We start from the raw sequence: 17,452 nt of genomic DNA, 5'->3' as shown, positions 1-17,452 counted from the left end.
CATTGGTGGATGTCGCAGTGTGGGGTACACTGCCCAGTGTAGGGGTCGGTTGGTAAAGAAAAGCCAGAGATATATCCTTGTTTTTTGTAGGGATTTAACTTGCTATCTCTGAATGGAATGTTGAATGGGAAGAACAGAGAATGTTTACCGACCCTGTAAAGTACATGTACGAGAAACTATGGTACCCGATAGATTAATTGTTGCAACACAAAAAAAGAAACAGGAAAATAAATTTGAAAGAACATTTATAACACAAAGAGAGTTATGAAGTAATTAAAAAAATAGACTAAAGTACAATTATACCGTCTTAAAAACTAAATAAACAGAGCCACAGTAGAGATTCTACCTTCCTTTTTTTTAAAAATTAGAAGAATAAACACAAAAAACCTTAAAACCTATTTGTAGCACAAGATAAAATTATAATAATAAAAACAACGCAGAGTCAAACTATAAAAGTCAAAAACTCAGTGTTCCCCACACTGCGGACCAGTCCTTATAGACCCTTTGGACTAGTATATACCTGGTCTTTCACAGGAATCAACTATCCGGTCTTTCATTTAATGGCCATTTCAATGTTTCCTTTATCTATTTTATAAAAAGCCATAACCTATAGGAGAGCGAGTCAAATCCTATGGCAAGGAAGAGGTATACATAAAATCTGCAGACATTCCTAAGCAATTTGCCAACAGAGGAAACCCAGGGAACTCATCTGCACAACCACACAGCAACCTTACTTGAAATTGGATGGCGTCAACTTCTTTGGTACTCCAGCTTCACAGACCTCCGACACACAGCAACTGCAATTGGGTTTTCAAAAGGACCCCTTACCTCTGAAATTTGGATTCTTAGTTTACTGGTGTGTCCTTGGTCTGGAAGAAGAGTGTCCTTGGAAGTATGTTGCCATCCGGGTCACGGCACCATGTTGTCGAAAAAAAATCATTCAAGTCCAGTTCAGGTTTGCTGTGGTGGTGTGAGTTTATTAAAGCATGCCAGCATCCTGGTGAACTTACATACACAGAGCAGATCTGAGTCGGTAAGCTCACTCAGAGCAAATGAAATAAGGTACTTTCATACATGTACCAATACAAAAGAGTATGTAAATGGTAGTCATTGATCAGGCAGTCACCAGACATTACGTGATCAACGTGATCAACGATCAAAGTTAGAAATGGCAGGAAAGGTAGGTGTGGGGGTTTGGTCAAGGGGGAAGGAGACAGCAAGAATACACATTTAGTATATGAAATGTATGTATTTTCTTCATCAGTGTTAAACCGCGTTGAAAGTTGGAATTATTTTAAGCCTGACAGTCGTGATATTGTTATTTGACAATAATTAAAATTGGATAACAGTCAAACCTTGATCTGTTTTGTTTAACACAGACAAACCATTTTTGAAGGCCTACAATTTGGTGACTATATGTATGTCTTAGGCAAAACATTTTACACTTAAGAAAAAAACGTATTTGAAACATGAAGGTAACATTAAAACATTGGACGCCGCTTGGATGAGTGACTAAGACAACTACATTACATTCATTTGGTCAATCAGTGCTGGCAGAAGAGCAAATGTGCTCAACGCCAGTGCTACCGCTAACATTTCAGGTTTTTGGTTGGGACATAATAGGTAAGTAAAAGGTCTCATGTTTTGTTGTACTTGGCAGAAAGCTTGGAAAGAGCTGGTAGTTACAGCATACCTGTTATGATCTATTTCAGTTTTTAGACTGGTCGTTTCCATGACTTTTAAATACTGCTGCAGTGGCACTGAGGGTAAATACACTTTTACTGCTAACCATTCATAATGTGGACAGACCATAATGATATATGGCGAAGTGGAGGAGTGAATTAAAAATTTAACTGCGTGGCTCTTTGGCCCTGAACAGGGACCTTGTGACTGACTAATAATCACACCGTCAATCTATGAATAGAAGCTTATGGTTGGTACACAGTGCCAATGTGTCAGCAATGGGCCCCGAGTGACTCAGTGTTTCTGACAACCAGGCAGCAACCGCAGCGGTGGTGGTGCTATGTGGAGATGCATCAGCGGCTGTGCAGAATAGCACCATTGTGTTGCTTGTCAGTTCTGCATATAGACTATAGAGGTATAGAGAGAAAGAGCTGGTAGTGACTTACGTGACGGCATACTGTGCAAAAGAAAGATACTCCACCAGCACGTCCAGGCCTTTGTTCTCTTCATTTAAGAATTCTCGAACCCACCTGAAGAGAGACGAAAACAGATTTAACTAAAAAAAAAAAAAGTTTATCGGCACAAAAAGTCTTATAAAATCATTTGGTCAGTTTCTGGATAGAGATCTAGGCACACTTTCAAATATACTTGATAGGTAGAACCAGAATCAGTTTTTATAATATTGTTTTCTAAGGTTTAATCGGTTTTAATAAAAACTCATCTCACAGCGGAAAAAAAATTGGGGTATCTACAGCGAAGCAGTGGATTGAAGAAATTATCAGTACCTTATAGCTGTAAAATAAAATTAAACATGCACTGAAACAAAAACTTTATTTGATTACAGTTAGTATTGTCTTGTCTCATCACTAAATGCTTAAAAATGTGTTAACTTCAAGTATCAATGTTTAACATATTTTATATTAACATGCCTCACCATCACAACAATAAAAGAAATGAACACACACACCACACAAAATAATAATAGTTTGGTCATATAGGTCTACAGATCTGGGGCCGGTTGCACACAGGCATCCACACACACATACCGAATCTCATTACCGAGTCGGCCGGTCCTCTCTTTCCCTCAACAACACACACACATAGTTTCTAACTCTGGTAAAGACAAGCTCCCAGAATGATCAAAAGCCCATTCTCACCTTCCTCACAAGCACTCAAGTGGGCCACCCATTCAGTACTAGTACTAGTGTGTGCTTTCATTTTTTTATTCTGCACAGAAAAGCAGAGCTTTTTCACAGGAAAGCTCCCGCCACCTTTGGCATGTACTGTTCTCCCTCCATATTTATAAGCAGTGTGAGCTGAATCACAGAACATCTTTATTTAATCGCATCCTACGAAGGTGCCCGTGTCTTTTTTATTGGAGCCCCAACTGCTTCGACAGGCCTGATTGCTCTGTGATTAGAGAAATTTGCAGGGCATAAACATAATCACACGCAGGCAGGCTTTTGAGTAGTACCGTGATGATGAGGATGTAAGGCTAAACTGCTCTGTGGTGTAACTAAATGGGAGTGAGTGAGACTGACGAGAGTGTCCAGTAAAGCGCTGCATGGAGGGGCCCGTCGTGTTTTAAAAGGGCTTGGAGGTGTGGCCTTGTCGGGCCACATGGTAATCATTACCACAAGACACTAACTAACAATCCTCCCATTCACCACATGTTGTTGACCACTGAGCAACATGTGAGGAGCAAGCAGGCAGGGAGGGAGCCGGGGGGGTTATCATCGGCAGCACTTGTACAGGGACAATCTGCCCATTATACACAGCCTACATGATGGATACATTTCTCTGTTTCACCTCTGAAAAGAAGCAGTAATCGTTCACTGTCTGAGCGGGTGACATCTTGCTCCCTAACCACCCCCTCCACTTTACTGTCTCAATCTCTATTCCCGTCCCTCCGCCATTATGGTAATGCTACATTGTCTAATCTAGATTAGGTAGATTATTTATGTAATCTAGTTTACTAACATAAGGTCTCTGAAAAGAGTTAATCCATTTAAACAATGCCTCAACTCATTTGCCAGACGAGCATCGTCTTTGGCCGTGAGTTTATTTTGGTTTGAAGAGCAGAATCTGATCAGTGTGTAATGTGTTTGGAGTGTGAGAGACACTGTTGTCAGACACATGAAATGATTTTGGTGAGAGTCCGTAAAATAGACAAATTGAAGTAAAGTCATGTGTGTGGGAGGAAGGAAGAAGAGAAAAGCAGAGGGATTAAGAGATGTAGTTTAGATACTGTGTGTGTATATGAGTTCATGTGACGGTTGTGTAACCGGTGTGTTTCTGATTCTTTGCTGTCATAACAGCCTGTGGGCAGCGGATGCTCTCATTGCCGCCACTTCCTGTCCTTGACGGGGTCTGCATGTCTCCCGTGACCGCCCACTTTCCACATCCATCCCAGCTGTTAGCCCTAAGCCTCAACCCTATCAAAGAATCCTCTTCAGCTTCATTTGTACACATAGAATCTGATTTACCAATTTTTTCCTGTGCTTGAGGATGTAAGACGATTTTGAACCACGCGACCAAAAAACTCTGGGTGACACACAAGTCTAATGATTGGTAAATGTAATCAATTTCTGAATTACAGACACACACACCAACTCTACTGTCTGAAATGTCTGCAGAAATGATTGTCAACTATAGTTCTTAAAGATGTGCACTACATTACCCACAATGCAACTTGACTGGCTGGTGTGTTATGGTACTCGTGTCTACGGCAGCCTCGGGTGGAGATAAGGAGCAGGCTACAGAGGTAGTTTCTTTGTAGCTTCACACCAGAAAAACAGATTTTTTCTTCTTCTTTAGAACCAACTGATGCTGACTCAAGTGACATCACTTGAGGCAATTAGCAAGACTTGAGGCGATATTAGATTTCACACAGCTCCCTTTGAAGCCACAGAGGGCTTTATGCAACTTTTTAGTAGTAAAAGTAGTACTCCCCAAACCCTTCCATTAGATTACAGCTTATCTTGCACATTGCAATATCAATTTGTGTCACACTGCCACACATTCCCTAAATAATATTTTGTACATATTGTCTCTCTTTTTATATTTGGATATATTGTCTCTTATAATTGTCTCTAATTTTATCTTTATTTATATTTGTCTATGTTTATTGTTTTTTTTTACCAATTTACCACGGCAAAATCCTGATAAACCCGATTCTATAACTATACTGGTTATATTTTATATAATTATTTTATATTATATTATATTTTCGGGTCTTTTTTTGTGGAGTGTAATTCTTTATTTGACCAACACATAAAATGAAATGATTTTTCATCTGTCCCCAAACTGCATCTTTAATCATTTAGGTGTTGCCTTGATAAATGAGGCCCCTGGATCCTACAGATCCCAGAATGCATTAGGTCTCATTAATGATGCTGAGCAATCCATCACAGTCTTTAACTATCTGGGTCTCTAATCACAGAGATGGGCCTCCATGATCTAGAGCAAGACAAAAACACGGAGCCATTGTGTGACGCTCATTGAGATATTGATCTTTCCTTGAGGACGACTGTACAACAGTGAATCAATATCAGCTGCAGCAGGTTGTGTCTTGTTACCCTTGAATACCTGGAATTACAAATGAATGCTCCAGTGTTTTTATCTGTTGTGAAATCATGATCTCTTTAGTAACAACTACAGTAATGCCTCTTCAGGATGGTGCACTGTTATATCAAGTTGTGCAGCTCAAGTACCGCAAGAAAAATGTGTTTTCCTTGCAGAGGCTGCTCATGTGTCAACCGCCCCAAACAATCAATCGATTCATCTTTTCTCCATCGCCACATGGCTTTCTGTGTAATATTAGGCCAGAACGCCTGAGATGAATGGGGGATGGTGGTGGTGGTGGTTAGTGTCAACGTCTCCGGGTGTCTGGAATGTCAGACTTTTCCCCCCTTTGAATCTAATATTAACCAGGTCCAGGTCATTCAACACTGCGAAAGCTTCACACAATCCTGCAGAGACTCACCCTATGTGATTGGTACGTAACGAAATTTCCAGTTCTCTCAGGACTTGAGTGGACTCCTGAACTCTTCGTCTGAATTTCTGAGGAAAGAAAGAAGGGGGGAGTTAATATTTCATCATACCAGTAGAACTGTAAATCATCAAGTGGTAGCGCAGGGATGTTTTGGCTGGAGGAAACTTTTTTATGACAGAAAGGTCAGACAAACAGACCGCAGTGACATTTAAATGTGAAAGCAGGCAAGCAGAGGACTGATTATAAAATTAAAAAAATAAAAATAAAAGTTTGGTTTGGGTTGTTCTCATAAGATGTTTAAGTGGGCTTTTAACTTGCCAGTAACCATTCAACAGGCCGAAAGAGTAAGGCGAGCTGACTCATTGGAAACTGTGAATATAACAGTTCTCGTTATCTTGTTTGCTCACATTGGTTCTTTATATGGCAGTAATCCCTACTGGCAGCAGCGTGATAAAATCAAGTAACCTAATTGGTTACCTCTCAAGCCCTTCGAGGACACCCAGCAGCCTCACAAACACACAGGTACACACACACACACACACGCATTCTTGGCCCTGTTACTGTGGCTACAGCTGTGTGTGAGCGACATGCTTGACAGTATTATGAGCTGCCAGTGAATGAAATAGAATACAACAGAGCAGAGAACGTGAGCAGGGTTCCTCTTTGATTTCATCCTCTGACAGGAGGTGATCTGTAAAAACCAAAAACAAAAGGCCCTTCAGGCTGTTACACAACCACACCAACAAAACAAAGCAAAGAGAATGACCAGCGGTGATCAAACAGGAGGGGGAAATCCCTGATGAGAGGGAGTGAAACAGTTGCATCAGAGGAGAGGAAAGGTATAATTTCTACTTTTAATGCACCACTGTGCTTGTGAGGTTTAAAATATTGCATAAATATTTTCAGTCCCATGTCAATCAAACTTTCTTTTCCTTTCTTTTTCTGGGTTTTTTGTACAACAATAACATAAACCACTCACACTCTTTATTTACTACAATATTGTTATGGTTATAGATTAGAAGTAAGACATTCTACGACTGTAATGCGTCACTACCCTTGTATAGTATATTACAGTATGTCAGATTCAAAACATACTAAATTATACACCTCAAAGAAAATGAACACAATAAAGCTATCACATTTGCCAAGTAGGTTATGTTTTCAGTTGCCGTTTGTTTGTCAGTAGGATTACAGAAAAACTACAGGCCCGATTTTCAAGAAACTTGGTGGAAGGGTACAACACGGGGCAAGAAAGAACCCATTTAATTTTGGAGAGGATCACTTTTGTAACATTCTGAGAGTTCAATCGTCTATAGCAAAATGAACTGAATTTTTCGCCCATGCAACCAGTGAAGTCAAACAAATGAAGGGGGTGCTGTGACTAAACATGCATTAAAAGTTTATATTAATGTGTTGTGACTGTCTAGTTATGGGAAAATATTACTATGAACTTTCTTTTTTAATTCAGTGTAAAACACAACCTATAATCAATTAAAATTGATGTGTAAAGCATCTTAAATGTGAGAATTTGCTGCTTTTCTCAGCTGTTTATAAATTGTTAACTAATTATCTTTGAGTTGGACGGACAAACATTTCTGACATTAAATATATATATGGAAAATAATTAAAGAGACTAATTGCACCTCTAATTATGACCTCCCTGACAAACATACTATAGTAACATTAAAAAAGGTTTTTTTAATGTAGTTTTTTTCTACTTAAAATGGCAGAAGAGAAGAGAAGAAGTCCAAGTATCCACCCAGGGTTGGAGGACCTGGTCACTTTCCATGATGTGTTTGTATCAGGGAGGAACCAGAGCTCAACCCTGTGTTAACCTACTATTAACATCCACAGTGAAGAGAGCTGTTCCCAGAGCTAGGGTCTCACTCTCTCTCTCTAGTCTGTGTCTTTGGGCTTGGGCGGTGTGTGTTTGGCACATGAGAAGATTAGAAACAGAGTGTTTTTATTAGGGAGGAGCCCTTTGTGCGCGTTTGTGTGGAAAGCAAAGCATATTTAGGGGTACTGCGCAGGCTCCCAGAGGCACGCCCCCTCCCCTTCTTCTTCTCCCACTGAACGCCCTACACTCCACACTTTAAGTACTACCAGCTGCAACACAGAGAGAGCAGGAAGAGAGAGGAGCCGACAGTTGGGGGAGAGGGTGAAGACCACGGTGAAGACAGAATGGGGGGAAAGGAGAGGAAGAGGAGGAGACAGGGAGGGAGTAGTGAAAGGGGAAAGTAACAGACAGCATTTACAGTGTGAAGTGGGGGGAGAGAGAGATTTGGGGGAGTGTGAGCTCAGGAGAGGTCATCCTGGAAACAAATCAATGGCTGATACATTCTTGGGGACTAGTTGGACTGCAGCTCTTCCTCCTTGGCTGCCTATTGGCTGGGAGCTGCCCAGAGGAATGCATCGGAGCCTGCCTATGGAAAGCAAAGGCAACGACCTCCAGCTCTCTCACAGCGGCACAAAGTGGCAATTGTTTTGAGTTTGAAGAAAAGGGGGATGGAGCAGGAATGTAGAAAGAAGCCCATAACTCTCTTGTGCTTCTTTTTTGTCTCTCTCTAGCTCTCTGCCCATCTCTTTCTCCCCCTCTACCCTTTCTCCATTATTCAGTTTCTCCCATGCCCTTCTCACTTTACTCGCTTGTGTAATTCGTGGTTCCTTGTCTGCTTCAAGTTTTTGAAAGAGGCAAGAAAAAGCAAAGTGGCAGCAATTCAAGGCGGGCCGATTTAAAAAAAAAATAATCCCACATGTCTCATACCCATGAGACTAAACATTAAAAACAAGATGGTAAATAAACAAAGACACATTTCGGCAAGTCCCCCAAAGGTTGCCTCATCTAGAGTGGTTTAATATAGACCCAACAACCAGTTAGTCATGCAGCCACAGAGGTTGTGGTTTACTTAAGTTTGTCTATCAGAATCTAGAATCTATCTAAATATTGTCTTGTCTGTCTGTGTTTTTTACACCCAGAGACCTTGAAACATGGTCATCATCTCCTAGTTACATGAGAGGACTGATACCACTCTCATGTCTTTATACCCTAAATACAATCAGGAGATGGTTTTTATTACCTTTGGACAGAGTGAGGCTTGCTGTTTCCCCCTGTTTCCAGTCTTTATGCTAAGCTAAGCTAACAGTCCCCTTGCTGTTTAGCAGACAGACATGAGAGCGGTATCGGTCGGAAAAAAAAAGTGGATATTTGCAAAAGGGTTGTGTTGTTGTTGGACACTGAGTGCCTTGCTCAGCGGTAGGTGTAGAAGCTGGGAATGGAGTCCATAGTCTGCGTCTCTAACCTTGACACTATCGCTGCCCCAGCACAAACTGCCACGCTTTTAACCTTTGCAGTGTTTTGTCTGCTTTAACCTGCGTCAGTCTCCTTGTGCTTCCTGCTTTTATCAGATCTCCTATGTGTGTAATCTCTCAGGCATTACATTAGGCATCAGGGCGACAGGAGTTCAGCAGTCTCAGAGACCAGTGGTTCCCATCCACAGGGCTATCAGAGGAGCTCCAGTAGCCCTTCATCGACATTCCATCCATTACATTTAGCTAACATTAGCTAACATTAGGAATCACTATCCTCCACATCGACAATAGCAGGCCGGAACCATATCACACACAGGATGTAGCCCAGTGGACACATTTTTATCAGCTCAAACAGGAGAATTGTAACTGAACTCTGTGTATGTGCACTGATTTACAGGAGTTTATGTGTCTATATGTTTCCAGAGCCACGTTTCCACCAAAATATATTGCAAATCTTAACCGAATTTAAAAATTTCGAATCCGTCCACTACCATTATGCAGTTATTAGGAGTTGGTTTATCAAGATAAGCAAGAGCTTAATTTCCAGTCTGAAAACCAGAAGAGGGCACAACAAGATGACGTGTTGATGTGTAATGTGAGGAAGGCGGTTACATCAGTCCCATATATCCTATAAAGCACATTAACTATTTTTCAAAAAAGGAAAAAACCACCACAAACAAGTGTAAGAACAGTTCTGCAAATGTTGCCATCTCCAACAACATTTTCTAATGTGATGCTTCAAAATCTGCATGAAAATAAGTTGATGGGAATACAGCTTTATGTGCCGTTGCTGTTCTTTTTGTTCTTTTTTTTTGTTGCCACAGTTATACCGTAGCTCAGTTCACGGTGCTTATTGTAATGTAAAATTTTAAATCCAGTCATTGCAAATTGAATTATTCAGCGATTTGTTGTTATTCTGGCAGAGTCTTTTGGTTAATTTGTTTATCACAGAGACTGGTCTCCTAGCACTCCCCCCACAGCTCTCTCAACCAGGCCAAAAAGGCTTAATTCTGGCAATGCCTGAAAGCTGGCTGATGCTTTGCTTCGTGGAGCCCCTCCTCTTACTCTCTTCTTCTCCCGTCCAAGCAGCCAGGAACGCTAGAGGTGGCTGCTTAGATGACATAAGACCATTTTTATAATGTAGCTAAGACACTTCTGATACCTCCTGCCATGCTGTAAGCAATTAGCAATCTAGATCCCTCTCTATAGTGTTGAAGACACTATTATGCTCTCTTCTGCCTTTAAGTAACTTTTGTTGTGTTTTTTTCCATTGCTCTTCCTCCCAAAGAGGTCAGAGCCAGAACAGCACCACAAGGATTCAGTGTCTTGCTAAACTTCATGTCTTAAACCTGGGCGTTCCAGATAAACAACTGGCTCCTTTCTCCGTAAGTCACACTTTTGACTGTTTTGTAACTAAAGTTCCCAAGCTGTCGGCTCCAGAAGCCCTGTATGCAATCTATCCTCAACTGTAGGGATATCCTGGACAAGAGATAGAGGGTCGAAGGGGAAGGAAAAGCTGCAGCAGTGGAACGGCCAGGCCAATGGAACAGGATAGCATGTTAGCGAGGGGGCACTCACCTTTCTTGTGACTGCTGGGTCTAGATAACTCCTCAGCTTTTGGAGATACGTGTGAGGCGGGTTTTTCACTTGGAATCGCTCCTGTCAAAAAAAAGGAGAAAACAAAAGACTGAGATGAGCAAAAGGAAAGGCAAACGACATGAGAGAAATAAAAGAGAATGAGAGGACATAAAGACACAGAGGGAGGAAACGTTTCTAGTATTTAGGACAGAAGTTGTACAGTAATATTATGAATTTAGAAAAACCACACACAAGTCTGAACACATCTCCATTATAGAGTTAACTGTAGTGAGACTAAAGGCATCAGATTAAACCTGAACAGGCTTTGTGTAAATTACAGTCATTATGAGTCACCCTTTAACTGATGGGAACCCAGATTATGTTCTACTTTAAGAGGCGGCAAGAAAATAACAATTATTCCTCTATTCCTGCTATAGTGGACATGACAAGCCTGTGTCACATGTGCAAAGTTTGCACGGACCTAGGGTGGAATGAGCCAGCACTCAATGCACCAGTTTTTCTTGGAGGATTTCTTGTAGATCAGACTGGAGATCAGCATTTACTCTGCTTATCAGAAAACTGACTGGGCCCATTCAAGGATTATTGTGTTGCACTTTAAGAATGGCTCATGTGTGGATGTTTTATATTTATATTTTATAGTCGTGTCTATCACCTGAGAACAGGGAAGTGAACTCTTTAGATACCTGGTCACAGTCCGATAACACTGAGCAAGGAGACAGTGACTGTTACGGTTGTTCAGCCTGCAGAAGGCCATAAACAATCTTGCTGTTAATGATTGTGATTATTTTTAATGCCCTATAAAGAATAACATGCCTGGGGATTGCGGCCAAGCGGGTGTGGATGTCTTAAGTTCAGCCAGGAACAGGTTTTAGGTCAAATCATTTACTGTTGTGCTCTAAATATAAATACAAGAGATTAGTGCTGGATTTGGTTCAGTGTGTTGAACGGGAAACAGTATTTGGATCAGGCCGAGCACCACACCACAGTAGCGTGAATGGTTCTGTTTAGTGATTTTCCACATTACATTGTATCAGAGAGACTGCATAGCATGTAATTCAGTAAATTTATTCTTCATATGATGTGGGCAAAAACAGCCAAGACATATCCTCACTTACGTAACTAGTTGGGATAACTGAATGACTGGCCTTCAGGGAAAAGTCCACTTTAAGACTTTTTCTCTGTCGTGTATCATCAATCTTTGATTTTCAATGCATACCACAGTATGCAAGGACCTCAGATACGAATCTATAAAAATCTGTCTCTGTATGTTTGCTTCTCATGTGAAACATTTTGTCTTCAAGACAGTAAGTACAGTTAACCTTGCTAGGCAGCTGGATTATGCCAGAATCCATCTTACCACGCTTCGAGCTATGTGCCATTGTCCAAACCACCGTGGTACAGGACCAATCAGCATCCTATGAGGAACTACTGGCAGCTACAGCATGACATAACGCTAGGTGTGTGTGTGTGAAAAGTGACTGTAATATAGAGTATATATAGTAATATCAGAACTGGAGAGATTTTTTCTTTGTAAGAAGAGAAAACAATGGCACTAAAGGCTTTTTTTCTAATGGAAAAGATGTTTTTGCTCTTCTCCCGACGGATCTCTAACAGTTTGACTACGTTATATGGTTCGTTGATCTGACTGGCTCCATCTTGGTTGATATCAAAAATATATATACTTTCTTATGATGTAAAACATTACCCACCAGAGGAAAAAAAACATAAATTTAATGACTGTTTAGGTTGTCATCCAATACCTAAATTGTTGATGAGACAAGATGCATCGGGATCTGAGTGGTTTACCACCTGGCTAAACAAATTCCAGGGGATTATTCTCAACATTGTTCCACAATGGAAATGTTGTGTTTGCTGGATTTGTCTTATTTCCCCATTCTGGAAAGTCCTATTCTTCTCTACTGTAATTAATTGTGCCTGTTCACTTCCCTGTCTACCTGGGGAAACAAACACCTGTGTGAAACATGACGCATCCCCAGCTGCTTCTTTTCACCGGCTAGTGAAAACCTTCACCAAAAAGAGCTTCATAAAAAAGGTAGCATTTGCGACAAGGCTATTGTATTGGATCATAATGTTGTGATGTGTTCACATCATTGTGCCGCCCTCTGTATACACATACTCAGAGATCAGATTGCCTTTCTGGGCAGTGCTGTGTTATCAGCAACATCGCATTTCATCATATCATTGGCAGAGCACAAACAGGAAAGACAAGAATGGCGTCAGGAAAGAGAGCTGACAAGTACTGTATATATCCTGCTGCATGGAAAGAAATGTGAGGAATGGAGGGCAATAAATACATGAAGCAAGAGACTATAATATAGAGAATGCACGTCTGTTTTTTAGGAGCACATAAAAACGGGTTCAAACATGCTGTATGCAGTTCTAGAGTTTGTCTTTGGGAGCTGGTTTGGATTCAATTTCAAAGGTGAGGTACACTTTCCCCCACTGCACCTAAGGGAGTTGAGCAGAGACTTTAGAAGGGGAAATCACTTAATATGAAAGTGGGCATTTAGTTGCAATTTGCTGTCTTCAGACCTAAATATATCAACAACTTCTGTAGAAAATGCTTTGTTGGTTGGAAAATACCACAGGATTGCAACAAATCCTGAGAACTCTCAAGACGTGACAGTGATGAGTTCATCATATGTTTTAACCCTGTCTTCACATCAAGAGCATCCTCCATATTTCATAAATCCTCCTAATTGCCCCAAAAATGTTTAATATTTCAACCTCTGGTGGCGTTTGCAGGGCCTGTTTTTCAAAGGGGATGTACCTGTCATCTCTGCTTCCCTGCCTCCCTCCATTACTGTTTCCATGGTTACATAAAGAGATTCGCTGTAGCTATGACACAGAAAATATTTTACTCCCAGAGCCGTCTGTGCTGTCATGGGTATAGACTTCTTGGGAAAACAAGACTATAGAATAAAGACATTGGAGGACTAGTTTAGCACTATTCTTTGACGTCTGACTGTTACAGTGATGGGAAATAGGGATTGTCTTACAACATAAACATCAACTTTTTGGCACTTTATTGACCAGCAAAGGTTTTACAATGCTGTAAAGTCCACCCACAGTAGATACCAGTCATTTTAAACATGGATAACACTGATTCACATAGACAGAATGCACATTGTTTTAGTAAGTAAGAAAGTATGTAGAAACCAAGATGCTTGTCTTTAAAAACACTGAGCAATGTTTTTGGAGACTGCTTCACTGACAATAAAAGGGAAACCAAGTATTTTCACCTCAGTCCTGACAGAGGAACATGGAGTCCACTCCAAACTGAAAGAGGATCTCTGACTGCTGGTAAGCGGCCTGGTGAGCTCTCTCTGGCACTGTTCCCTTCAGGGTCAGTGGCTATCAATGCAGTTTGAGTGGGTGGTGGTCTTGATCTTGTCTCCGTTTTTTCTCCTCTGCTCAGGGAGGCAGAAAAACTCTCTGGCACGGAGGTTGAAGGCTGAGTGGAGCGCTCAGACCACAGCTGACTGCACAACGTGCACCCTCAGTTATTTCCTACATGCAGCATTGACGCCAATAACAGCCTGAGTTTTTTAACTGGCTAACTGATGTGTGTTCCCTGCTGCGCCACTTGACCCACTTGACCAGGGAAGCCAGGGCAGCGTGTATGAACTGGGAAAGGCTTACAGGATAAAGGCAGGGCAATGAAGCATGGCTGCTGTGTGTGGGACAGACCTTAGATATTAGAGTACATATAGAATCGCTTGGTTTACTTTGTTAAACTGTAAAGGAGGCTGATTGACAAATGAAAAAACTAATCACTTTACAGCCAACTTTGTACTTAATTTATTACAATATTTCATTCTTGTGAGTCTGGCAATTATTCATCCGCATTAAGTGTGACTTGTACAGCACTACGTCATCCTATCATACAGATAAGTGACTGTTGCCCACCTGATCACAGATGAGTTCCCACTTCTTCTCGTTGTCATACTGCCGCAACAGTCGTGCTTTGTCTGGAGGAAGATTCATCGAGTTCTGAAAGAGAGAAAAAGGTCAGAGTTAATTGGATGTGGACAATGAAACATCATCAGTCACATGAGATCACAGATAGACAGGAGGGAAAGGTATGTAAGGTACGCATGTCCTTTCGGGTAATTTCAATAGCACTGCACACAATTTACATAATACCAGGCTATCTACAGCATTCAAAAGGACATATTAATAACTAGACACCGACAGTTGGACCCACAGCAGTAACTTATAGACCTGCACCAGTTTAGCCTCACACTAAACACTGTAATGAGTAGATGAGATGGTACTGCTAAGGGAAAGATCAAAAAGTCTCCTTAAGTGAAACATACAAGCAAATCTCATGCAAAAATGGCCATTAGTTTTTAAGTTACAGAATGTTGATCACAAAAAAAAAGGGCTCACATAACTCTATCCTCATCTTCGGCTTGGGTAATCATGAAACAAGACACTCCTTTTTTAAGATTTTCTCTGTCAGTCTAGGATTTAATCCCATGATTTCCCTAAATATTTTCCATTTCCTACAGCACAGTTACCAAATATTTGCAGCAAGCAGAAAAGCCACTAATGAGAAAATCCTAAAATATCCACCATGTGAAGTGCTGCAGAGGAGTCTAACAATACATCTGGGAAAAAGGGGGTCTAATCTTAATGAGACCGAGCTTGACCCCATAACTCATTCCAGTCAATTGACTACACATACAAAGACACTGTACTGAAGTGAATTAGGGTGTGTAAGCATGTAAGTGAAAGTGAAAACCCTTGTTTTTGATGTTCAGAGTGATTTCCAGAGAAGTGTGTGTTTTTCAGGACAAATCTAATCTGACCCATGTGTTGGTTGACATTATGTCTGAGAATAAGCCCCAATCATCCAAAAACTGTTACACAACTCCTTTCTTTATCCGGCTTTCTCTACTTCCCTTCCTGCACGAACACCTCTGCAATTTGGCTGGATTTAACGCAAGCGTGATTCACCCCACCCTCATGTAAATTAGAAAAGCTTGAAACAATTAACCAGCACTTAATCGTACCACCTACAGTATGGAGAGCACACAACACGCAAATATGTCAGCAGAAAAATTTAAATAAAACATGTGACCCAGCTGGAGACTGGTTAGGCACTCACAGCAAACACTTGTTACAGACAGACAGTATAGGTGTGTGCTTCTCTTACAACAGCCTTTGCAAGCAAAAAGCTGTCAAGTCAAGGCAACAAACATCAAAAGTGTTTCGTCTGCACTTGTAGTGAGAATGTTTTTCCATTGCTAAAGGACAGACGCAGGGGAACATGTGGCCATCATGCACCGCTCAGCTTGGGGTTCTTTTTTTCCCCTCCGCATTCGATGGGTTGGATCATCTATCAGTGTGTGTTCGGCACTCAGCCTCCACTTTTCCTCACAGGGGGAGCGAGAGGAAGATAGATGAGGAATGTCCTGGGATCCAGCCTGTTTCCATGAGCGAGTAATACCAGGATAGAGTCAGACACTGATCGAGTAGTCTGATCCCCAACTTGCTTTGGAGTTTACAAAGTATTTCATCTTTTATACTGTATATTACTGATTGCTTTGGCAAGTGATCTATACAGCCATTCATTTAAATTTAAAAAAATGCATTTATAAAAGAAAATCAATGTAAATAGAGCTGCTCGTGAGACGCATGAACAGAGCTCATACACAGCTTTGTATCTTGCTAATAGCTAATGAGAGGAAGACTGAGTATACTCTAAACAGATTTATATAAATGAGTTAACTGAACCTGTAAGGTTCACAGACAGCACGAGAGATGCTTAAAAGATAAAAAGTTAACCGGTCTCTTGACTTCTATGCGAACTAATAATTTCATTATGTTCATGATATTCTGTCCCTCCCACAGTTAAATCTGTTTACTTTTCTAAATCGAAACTGATGATTCAATTGATTTCCACCACAGATGTGCCAGTAAACTTGCTAAATGAATTGAAATCCTAATATAAGAATACAATTTGCTCTCACTGTTTATTGATGTCTTTGGATGCATCAAAATCAATCTGAAGCACAATAGTTTTATTGGTTACAAACACAGGTTGTAGCCCGTCCAGCCTCCTCTACAAGAGCGACCAGGAAATTGCATTAGTATTCAGCAGATGCTACGAGCCGGCTGATCGCTGCTGTGCTGACTGCGGGGAATTGGGAGTCAGAGAGGCTCTATTGACTCAGTCTGGCTGCTAACCAGAGTTAGTACCGACTTTCCTTCCCTAAACACATTAAAATACAATTTGACACCTGAGTAGATGGACAAATTAAATGACAGCCGCTAGCACTCTCACTATATCATACACAAAAGTAAAAAACAGACTCATACATTTTGTCGATGGCAAGCTCAAATTAAAGGAGAGTAAATCATTACGTTATTTCTAGACTTGAGCCTTGTTAGGTTTGGATACTGAAGAAGTTTTGGCCTGGAAACAAATGGGTTTGTGGTAATGATGTAGGTGCTCGATGTAGGTGCTGTGCCCCTGCAGACTGGCTGGGTGGTTTGCTGAGTCGCTTTGGGTGCACTGAGCTGTGGGCTTCCTGCTTGGTGAGGCTCCAACTAAAGCAAAGAACCACTTCTACCAGCCTTCATTTCATCCCAATGCTAATGAGCTGTGACAGGCACTCAGCTCGCTGGGCTCAGGTTACCCCATGTCTACATGCGCACTATTTTTTTGTGTGTGTGTGTGTGCATCTGTGGTATTAATGGGGTGATGTTGAGGAGGGTGTGGCAGCTTTTTCGCCAGCAATTGATGGCAGGCCACCCTGACGAATACACACACCTAAATATCACTCATTAGGATATTTCACAGTGATTAAAGTATTATTAAACTGTATGAGGAGGATT

The 17,452-nt window shown here is 41.1% G+C and overlaps 1 protein-coding gene across 3 annotated transcripts in view; it reads right to left on the bottom strand.

Moving 5' to 3' along the window:
* fmnl2a (formin-like 2a) overlaps positions 1–17,452 on the bottom strand; it is a 52,515-nt gene that overhangs the window by 22,504 nt on the left and 12,559 nt on the right. For all 3 annotated transcript variants that reach the window (XM_035676911.1, XM_035676910.1, XM_035676912.1), the window contains exons 2-5: positions 14,516–14,599; positions 10,565–10,645; positions 5,669–5,745; positions 2,130–2,213 (exon numbers count right to left, since the gene is read on the bottom strand). In XM_035676911.1, the coding sequence (XP_035532804.1) occupies positions 2,130–2,213; positions 5,669–5,745; positions 10,565–10,645; positions 14,516–14,599 (326 nt within the window). The remainder of the gene's footprint in view (positions 1–2,129; positions 2,214–5,668; positions 5,746–10,564; positions 10,646–14,515; positions 14,600–17,452) is intronic.

This window comes from Morone saxatilis, unplaced genomic scaffold (assembly GCF_004916995.1).
Source record: "Morone saxatilis isolate NCDOM2014 unplaced genomic scaffold, NCSU_SB_2.0 Contig5, whole genome shotgun sequence".
NCBI classification, from domain to species: domain Eukaryota; kingdom Metazoa; phylum Chordata; class Actinopteri; family Moronidae; genus Morone; species Morone saxatilis.
The sequence above is the reverse complement of the archived record's forward strand: the minus strand, read 5'-3'. Positions and strand labels throughout refer to the sequence as shown.